The sequence below is a fragment of the Martes martes genome, assembly GCF_963455335.1.
Source record: "Martes martes genome assembly, chromosome: 10".
Lineage (NCBI taxonomy): Eukaryota > Metazoa > Chordata > Mammalia > Carnivora > Mustelidae > Martes > Martes martes.
In genome coordinates, this window is record NC_137898.1 from 16,668,045 (window position 1) to 16,677,509 (window position 9,465).

Genomic DNA, 9,465 nt, shown 5'->3' on the forward strand with positions numbered 1-9,465 from the left:
CAGCATCATTATGATATATTTTCAGTGACCAAAGGAAAAGTTTTAAAAGGTAAGTCCTCCTCCTAATTGTGAATTGAGGAATCAATTCCCCCACACCAAGTCCCAAATATTATGCTATTTTGTTACTATCTTAAATACAATTAATTGAAATGAGTCCAGTGTGTGTGATATACATTATTATAATATTAAAGAAAATATTACCATCCTCCACATACAGTCCTGAACTCTATCACTTTCCAACGTATATTAAAAACCATTTGTGTATATAGCGACTTCATTTTTATTGATAATTACATAAAATACCATATCTCATTCATTTAGCTTCCTTTTTGATGGGCTTGAAGTTGTTTCGTAATTTTTGCCTACTTGGAAAGGGCTGTTGTGATTGTCTTTGTGACTGTGACTGAAATTACTTGCAGCAAATGGAAACACCAGTCCTGTGTCTATGTGCTGTTGAAATATCATCATGCTGAATATCACTCCCTGAGAGATTGCATCCCTTTAAAACCCTACTAAGGATGTGTGGCATCAGTTGTTTCCCACATCAGTTTCAGCAGTGTTTGTTAATAGGCATTTATCAAAAAGGCCACTGTTAATCTGATAGGTGAAAATATATTTAACTGGAATTTAAATATGAATGTATTTTTCTACAAATGAATATGATTATACTGTCAAATAATGTTTAATAAGAAGAGTTGCTCTTGAAACCAGGTCTTTGCCCCATTTTTGTTTGCACTCTTTAAAAAAGATTTTGTTTATTTATTTATAGAGAGAGGGGAGCCTGAGCAGGGAAAGGGGAAGAGAGGGAAATGGAAAGATAGAATTTTAAGCAGGCTCCATGACCAATGTGGAGCCTGGAATGGGACTCAATCCCACAAACCTGAGATCATAACCTGAGTGGAAATCAAGAATGGGATGCTTAACTGATTGAGCCACACAGGCACCCTATGCACTCTGTTCTTAAAGAGTGATCTCTGAAAGTCATTTGCATTTGAGAAAATTGTGCTTCTGCGTGGAATACATGTTGCATATCTCCTTAAATGATTTGGCATTTTTTTGTATTGTGCTATTATATGGTAAATAATATGATGAGGACAGATAAGGATTTTTCCACTGTTTGGTATATATAAATAAATATTCATTCCCTTCCTCTATCTATCTTCTCTTAGTGAAATCCAGGTATGGGCCACTCAAAACATAGATTCCAAGAATTCTAAGTCCCTGGTGCTTAAAATAACATGAAATTTGAAAGAACACTTTGATTTATGTTATATGTTCTGTATTTATCCTATATTGCAATCTCAGTCGATCCTTGTGTTTTAACAAAATATGCTGAAAAAAAAAACAAATAAAATAGTGAATGAGGTGAAGAATTTAACTTTGGACAACATAGTATAATTTCAAAAGTACAAAATATTATGATAGAAGCTGAATTTAGAACTCTAAGCAACTAGAAATTATTGAGAGTTAAAAGAACAGGAAATAAATACTCAAGCTACCAGATTAAGTTTCACAATGGACTTTACCAATTGACTGAAAGTTTACTGTTAAAATATTGTTTGTTTTTCTCTTGTTCTCTCTCTCTCTTTTTTATGTTAAAGTAAAGAAAGACATTCACTTCAGAGAGATACCCTCTCACACAAAATCCCCTAGGTTAATATTTATTGTGTCTGAAGAATCAGGTACTCTTTCATTATTGACATTTTTCATTGCTTCCATTAGTATCAGCTGAATAGGTTGTGAAGAGATAATATGATTTCCTCTTTATTCAGAAGAAAATGACACAGAAGGTAAAGGATTACACACTGGTAAGTGGTGCATCCATGATCAAGCATATGGATTTGATCTCCAAATTAAGTAATCATTTCATAATATTTCTTTCTTTGCAGATTAATTATTTCTAACCAATGCTTTCTCCACGTTGCCTGAAATTATGCAGCAAAATAACAGTGTAACTGAATTCATACTATTAGGATTGACTGAAGATCCTATGAGACAGAAAATGGTATTTGTAATCGTTTTCATTTTTTATCTGGGAACCATGGTAGGGAATTTGCTTATTATTGTGACCATCAAGTCCAGCCGGACACTTAGGAGCCCCATGTACTTTTTCCTATTTTATTTGTCCTTTGCTGATGCCTGCTTTTCAACCTCCATAGCTCCTAGACTAATTGCGGATTCACTCTCTGCAAAAAGAATCATAACTTACAATGAGTGCATGACTCAAGTCTTTGCACTACATTTCTTTGGTGGCATGGAGATCTTTGTGCTCATTCTCATGGCTGCTGATCGTTATGTGGCCATCTGCAAGCCCTTACATTATCCAACCATAATGAGCCAGCAAGTCTGCAACATCTTGATTATTATTGCATGGATTGGGGCTTTTATCCATTCTATAACCCAGATTATCCTGGCCTTGAGAATGCCCTTCTGTGGACCCAATTTCATTGATCATTACTGTTGTGATTTGCAGCCCTTGATGGAACTTGCTTGCATGGATACATATGAGGTCAACCTGTTGATGGTGTCTAACAGCGGGGCCATTACCACAAGTGGTTTTGTGATTCTGATAATCTCATACATTATCATCTTGCATTCACTGCGAAACCACAGTGCAGAAGGAAGGAAAAAAGCTCTCTCTACTTGCACTTCTCATATCATAGTAGTAGTGTTATTCTTTGTTCCGTGTATATTCATATATACACGCCCCCCAACCACTTTCCCCATGGACAAGATGGTGACTGTATTTTATACTATTGGGACACCTTTTCTCAACCCATTCATCTACACATTGAGGAATGCAGAAGTGAAAAATGCCATGAGAAAGCTCTGGCATATCAAAATTACATCTGAAAGCAAAAGATGAATTGAGGGCTGATTACTTATTGAGGGTTGATTACTTATTATGTGCAGATATCACATAGGGTAGTGTATATCTTGACTTGCCCAATGCAGTTTAATGTAGCACACTTAATTTCCTTACTTTTCTCTGTACTTCTGCCCTCAAACTAGTGGTTTCCCTCATAATGCTAGCCTGGTTCTTACCTTTCCTGAGAGCTCAATTCTGACATTGTTGATAATGAAATACTTCTCACATCTAAGTCTACCCTCTAGTTTGATAAGGAGAAAGATATTTTTGCAATCACAACTGTTCAAACTCTGAGCATCCATAAATAATAGTCTGTTCACTATGACTTGTAATTGTCTCTATAACACATTTCAAATAAGGTGTCTTGCTTTGTCTTGAACACATTCAGATCAAATGAATTAACATTGTGTGGTAAGAATTCTTTTCACAACATTAGTTTATCTTTAAAAAGTTCCATTCTAGTGAACCAAAGGCCAAAAGACCATATACATATGTATGTATGTGTGTGTGTATATATATATATATATATATATACACACACACACACATATATACACACACACATACATATAACTATATGTATATTTTTTCTTAAATAATTTTTTCTCATTGTTTTCTTTGACTCGAGATAACTGAGGCATTATATATGAGATTTTTATTTTATTTATTTATTTATTTATTTATTTATTAAGATTTTATTCATTTATTTGACAGACAGAGATCACAAGTAGGCAGAGAGGCAGGCAGAGAGAGGGGGAAGCAGGATCCCCACTGAGCAGAAAGCCCGAAGTGGGGCTTGATCCCAGGATCCTGGGATCATGACCTGAGCCGAAGGCAGAGGCTTTTTAACCCACTGAGCCACGCAGGTGCCCCTGAGATTTTTAAATGTAGTTTTACAAAGTCCTGGAGATACTCAGCTAATCTACATAATTGGTAAATAGGAGCTAAAACAAGAGACTTCTACAGATCTAAGAGGGAAAGAACAAAACAATATATGCTGTCAAGACTAAATAAGATTTGCAATACAGCATAGATAAAACATATACTGAGATTGAAGTACCAGAAGGTAAAACTTATTTTAAAGGGAAAACAAGTGTATATTATTCCATTTAAATGTGGGTGCTATCAGTGAAATAAAAGAAAGTATAAGAGGCATTCAGAACTACTCACTATACTTGTCTCTAGTTAATGGAGTTAGAGAGACCTTACTTTTGCAGCAGGAAGCTGCTTTCTTTCTCTGTTCTTTCCTGGTAAAAGTGTAGTGTGTATTGTGATGCTAGAATTGGCAATATAATTTTGATGGTCGTAGCGAGCAGATCAGATTAGCAGTCATACTTTGAATTAGGGCAGGCCAAAGGTTAGATTCACTGATTTCAGAGATTAAAAAAAAAAATACAAACTCAAGGTGATACGTGCAACCCAATGTTTATAACAGAATTATATACTGCAGCCAAATTATGGAAATAGCCCAAGTATCCATAGAATGATGAATTGGATAAAGATGGCTTGTGTGTGTGTGTGTGTGTGTGTGTGTGTATGTATGTGTGTGTATACATATATATACATGTATATACATATATATGTGTATATATATATGTATACATATATATATGTGTGTGTGTATATATATATGTATACACACAAATACATAATGGAATACTATTCATAAACAAGAATGAGAAATCAGATCTTGCATTTTCCATGACAAGAATGGAGCCAGAGAGTATTATGCTAAGTGAAACAATTCAGTCATACCATATGATTTCACTCATGTGAAAATAAAAATAAAACAAACAAAATAAATCAGTATAGGGAAAAACAGAGAGGGGGAACAAATCAAGAAAAAGATTCTTAACCATAGAGAACAAACTGATGGTTACCAGAGAGGGGGTGGGTAGGACAATGAGTTAAATACAAAATAGGGATAGAGGAGTACAATTGTAATGAGCACTGTGTGTGGTAGGTATTGAATGACTCATTTGTACACCTGGAATTCTTATCACAATGCATGTTAACTAACAGAAATTTAAATAAAAACTAATAAATATATAAATAAAAAAAATCATTGATATCAGTGTATTCAAGTTCACCACATCCTTAGTAACTGAGACAAGATTCCATTTCATTTTAATGCTGTTCTTCATTGTTTACCTGAAAAACATTTTCAATACCAATAGTTTCATCCAGTCAAAGATTATTTTAAAATAAATTCATTAAGGTGTCATGTTTTCAGTGTTCTCTTTACTTTTTGCTTTTGGGGATGTTGTGAAGCTTAGTGACTGCACTAGTGTCCCAAAGTTGGCATGTTGATATACAAAAAGTATGCATGTGTGTATATATGTGTGTGTGTGTGTGTGTGTGTGTGTGTGTATACTGAAAAGATCATCACAATATAATTAACACATCTATCTTTTCTATATACTTAACATTGTGTGTGCGTGTGTGTGTGTGTGTGTGTGTGTGTGTGTTTGTAAGAAGTTTTAATTTAGATCTCTCCTTTTTGCAATTTTAAGTATAGGTTATGGTATTAAGTATAGTGACCATGCTATATATTAAATGTCTAGAACTTCTTCATTCTACATAACTGAAACCATGCACCCTTGGGCCAGCATCTCTCCATTTCCTCCAATATCTAGCCCCTGGTAACCACTATTCTATTATCTACTTCTGTGAATTGAACTATATCATTTCCACATATAAGTGAGATCATGCAATATTTCTATTTCTATTCCTGCTTGTTTCACTTAACATCAATTCCTCCAGCTCCATCTATGTTATTGCCAATGGAAGAATTTTCCTCTAAAGTCTGAATAATATATGTCCCACATTTTCTATATTTATTCATCAGTCAAAGATGAGGTTGTATCCACTCCTTGGCTACTATAAATATGATGCAATGAAACTGAGAATTCAGAAAGCCCTACACAATCATAATTTGAGATCCTTTAATATATACCCAGGAGTACAACTAATGGGAGGTAGTACTATTTTAATATTTTTGAAGAAACTTTGTACTTTTCTCCATAATGACTATACCAATTCACATACTCATCAATAGTATACATGGGATCCTTTTTCTTCACATCTTCACCAACATTCCTTATCTCTTGTCTTCTCAATACTGGCCATTCTAACAGAAGCGAAGTGATATCTCATTATGATTTTGATTTACATTTCTCTCATGACAAGTGATGTTGAGCTTCTTTTGATGTGCTGTTGGCAATTTATATGTATTTGGAAAATGTCTATTCAGTCCCTCTGCTTATTTTGTAATCAGAGGAGATGAAGGAAATCTCCATAGCCTCTGCCCAACTTTCCTATGAACCTGAAACCGCTCAAGAAAATAGAATCTATTATTTAAAAAGCTGTTAAGAAGAAGAGAAAATTGAATAATAGACAAAAAAATCTACTTCATTAGCTCAAAATTATATAGAACAAAAAAAAAAAATAGAAGTTAGGAAGGGGACAGAAAAGTAAACTACAATAAGATGAACTTATTCCCCAAAATTAAACAATCACATTAAAGGGAAATACACTGCACTTGAAAGGCAGAAGTTGGTGAGAGAGACAATAATCTTCAGCAAAGAAAAGTAATGGACTAACGATACATACATCAATAGGCTAAATTCTGGAACAAAGAGACCATGCACTGCTAGTAAATGATATGATTCAGTTTATATGAAGTTAAAGAATAGACAACACTAAAACAGAGTGGTGCCAATTAGGACAGTAGTTGAATCTGAGAGAATTAACTGAAACAGAGCATGACAGATCTTTCTGGGTTAATGAAAGTATTCTATATCTTGAATTTGTTAATCGCTATGTGAATATATAAATTTATCAAAACTCATCAAACCACATACTTAAAAGCTTGTATTTGATCACATGTAAAATAAAATAATAAAATAATCTCAAAAAAGAATTATATTGGCAAAAAAACTTACCAGTATATCTAACTCCCTCCAAAAAAAAAAAAAAATCCCATTCAAATCTAGTGATCATTTTCATAGAAAAAAAGTAGAACAGTGACTGTCATTAAGAATCAGATATAGTGAAAAGAAGGAGCACATGCATCCCAATGTTTATAGCAACAAGGTCCACAATACCCAAACTGTAGAAGGAACTGAGATGCCCTTCAACACATGAATGGATAAAGAAGATGTGGCCCAGGGGCACCTGGGTGGCTCAATGGGTTAAGCCTCTGCCTTCAGCTCAGGTCATGATCTCAGGGTCCTGCGATTGAGCCCCACATCAGGCTCTCTGCTCAGCAGGGAGCCTGCTTCCTCCTCTCTCTCTGCCTGCCTCTCTGCCTACTTGTGATCTCTCTCTCTCTGTCAAATAAATAAAAAAAATTATTAAAAAAAAAAAGATGTGGCCCATATACACAATGGAATATTACTCAGCCATCAGAAAGGATAAATACCCACCATTTGCACTGACATAGATGGAACTGGAGGGGATTAAGCTAAGTGAAATAAGTCAAACAGAGGAAGCCAATTATCTTATGGATTACTTATATGTGGAACATGAGGGGTAGCATCGAGGACAATAGGAGAGGGAAGGGGAAAATGAAGGGAAAGAGATCAGAGAGGGAGATGAACCATGAAAGACTACAGACTCTGGGAAACAAAATGAGGATTTTAGAGGGGTGAGGTAGGGGGGAATGAGTTAACCCAGCGATGGATATCAAGGAGAGCATGTATTGCATGGAACACTGGGTGTTACATACAAACAATGAATCATGGAACACTACATCAAAAACTAATGATGTACTATAAGGTGACTAACATAATAAAATAAACAAACAAATAAATAAATAAATAAATATTTTTTAAAAGTTAAAGGCAATTGCTTTTGTTAATAAATACTATGAGCCTGATTTAAAAAAAAAAAAACTCTATAAGAATTTCCTTTCACCATTATCCAGATTCAACAATTATCAACATATTATTATTATTCCTATTTCGTCTCATTGCACTTTCCCTCATTCCACATGGGCTTATTTATTTTTTGTTTATTTTGTTGTTGTTGCTGTCTGAGAATCATAAAGCAAGTCCTTGATATTTTATAATTCCATTCCTAAGAATGCCAGTACTGATGTTACCCATACCATATCTACAATACAATTGTTGTACCTTCATAATAAATACTCAACCTATGAAGGCATTTGTTTTCCAAAAAAGAAAGAGAAAAAAAAAAAAGAAAAAGAAAGAAAGGAAGGAAGAAAGAAAGGAATGAATGAAACCAAAGTTCTAAAGAGAAAGAGGATTTTTGAATGTGTGGGTCCCAAGTACAGGGAATGCAATTCCCTATTCAAAATTGGGTGTTTCTCTAACATGACTCTTCAGAATATTTGCTCCTAAGTCATAACATTTCCACCAAAGCAGATAATTATTCCAGAGAAAAAAAGAAGCATCTATAAGCCAAGGTCCTTGAATATTTATGAAAACCTCTTAAAATATCCATGCAGTGCCAGATGAAAATCTTCCAGAGCAAGATTCATTAGGGTAGGAATGATCCATTTGAAAGTGTTTCCTCGGGATGCCTGGGTGGCTCAGTTGGTTAAGTGGCTGCCTTCGGCTCAGGTCATGATCCCAGCGTCCTGGGATCGAGTCCCACATCGGGCTCCTTGCTCAGCAGGGAGCCTGCTTCTCCCTCTGCCTCTGCCTGCCTCTCTGTCTGCCTGTGCTCACTCTCTCTGACAAATAAATACATAAAATCTTAAAAAAAAAAAAATAAAAATACTTCTCCTTAAAAAAAAAAAAAAAAAAAAAAAAAAAAAAGTGTTTCCTCCACCTTTATTGCCTCTTGACTATTGGACCAGAAACATCTGCAGGTCATTTCTCCATAGTGTTTCAAAATAATTCTTTCTAAATTCAAATCCTAGATTTTCTATGAAGAATTCTGAGGCTTTGGGCTAGAAGGAAAGTTTTAGACTAATAGAAACACTTTCTCAAAAACTGTTGATTGGTCATCAGATTACAGAAATAGTCCATGTCTGTGTTTCATATTATTTTATACTGAACGTTTCCTAGAGAAGGTCAATTTGAAAATGGAATTATATCTCATAAGCCCTAAACATCATTAAGATAATCTAAGACTATAAGGAAAGTTTTTCAGTAGCATTGAAGCATCTTAAAGATCGGTACTTTCTGATCGGGATATCATTGAAAGTATGGATTGCTCTGGGCAGTGTAGACATTTTAACAATGTTTATTCTTCCAGTCCATGAGCATGGAATGCTTTTCCATCTCTTTGTACCTTCTTCAATTTCTTTCATGAGTGTTCTGTAGTTCCTCAAGAAGAGATCATTTACCTCTTTGGTTAGATTTATTCCAAGGTATCTTATGGTTCTTGGTACTATAGTAAATGGAATTGATTCTCTAATTTCCCTTTCTGTATTTTCATTGTTAGTGTATAAGAAAGCAACTGATTTCTGTGCATTGATTTTGTATCCTGTCACATTACTGAATTACTGTATGAGTTCTAGTAATTTGGGGGTGGAGTCTTTTGGGTTTTCCATATAAAGTGTTGTGTCATCTGTGAAGAAAGTTTGATTTCTTCTTTGTTAATTTGTATACGTTTTATTTCTTTTT

The 9,465-nt window shown here is 34.5% G+C and overlaps 1 protein-coding gene across 1 annotated transcript; it reads left to right on the top strand.

Annotated features, from left to right (window-relative positions):
• Positions 1-1,933: 1,933 nt before the first annotated feature.
• LOC308351586 (olfactory receptor 4C11-like) lies at positions 1,934-2,866 on the top strand (the record flags this gene model as incomplete). Its single annotated transcript, XM_080817386.1, has 1 exon — positions 1,934-2,866. The coding sequence occupies one exon, from the start codon at positions 1,934-1,936 to the stop codon at positions 2,864-2,866; it is 933 nt and encodes a 310-aa protein (XP_080673512.1).
• Positions 2,867-9,465: the final 6,599 nt, after the last annotated feature.